General features: G+C 65.0%; 1 protein-coding gene across 1 annotated transcript in view; it reads right to left on the reverse strand.

Moving 5' to 3' along the window:
- Nucleotides 1–5: 5 nt before the first annotated feature.
- The window catches only part of TRIM28 (tripartite motif containing 28), a gene marked incomplete at its 3' end in the record, with an annotated part of 12133 nt that continues 11881 nt past the window's right edge, over nucleotides 6–257 (reverse strand). The window contains exon 9 of the mRNA XM_035889871.1: nucleotides 6–164. Within this exon, the coding sequence (XP_035745764.1) occupies nucleotides 6–164 (159 nt within the window). The remainder of the gene's footprint in view (nucleotides 165–257) is intronic.

The raw sequence follows: 257 nt of genomic DNA on the forward strand, positions 1-257 counted from the left end.
GGAAAGGGGGGGGGGGGGGGCATCCCCACCCCCCTGCCACCGCTCTGTGGGGGGCCGGGGGTCCCCTGCCCCTCCTCAGCCCCAATTTGGGGTACCACCGGGGGCTGCAGGAGGAGGCTGGGGGTGTATTGCCCTTTGCTCACCACCGTGGCTTGCAAGGAGCCCTGGAGAAGAGAAATTGGGGGTGTCTATTACCAGGGGGGCACCCATGGGTGCGGGACCTCCCCCTCCCAAAAAAAAAAAAAAAAACCACCACC

The sequence above is a fragment of the Egretta garzetta genome, unplaced genomic scaffold (genome assembly GCF_000687185.1).
Source record: "Egretta garzetta isolate BGI_Z169 unplaced genomic scaffold, ASM68718v1 scaffold1342, whole genome shotgun sequence".
Lineage (NCBI taxonomy): Eukaryota > Metazoa > Chordata > Aves > Pelecaniformes > Ardeidae > Egretta > Egretta garzetta.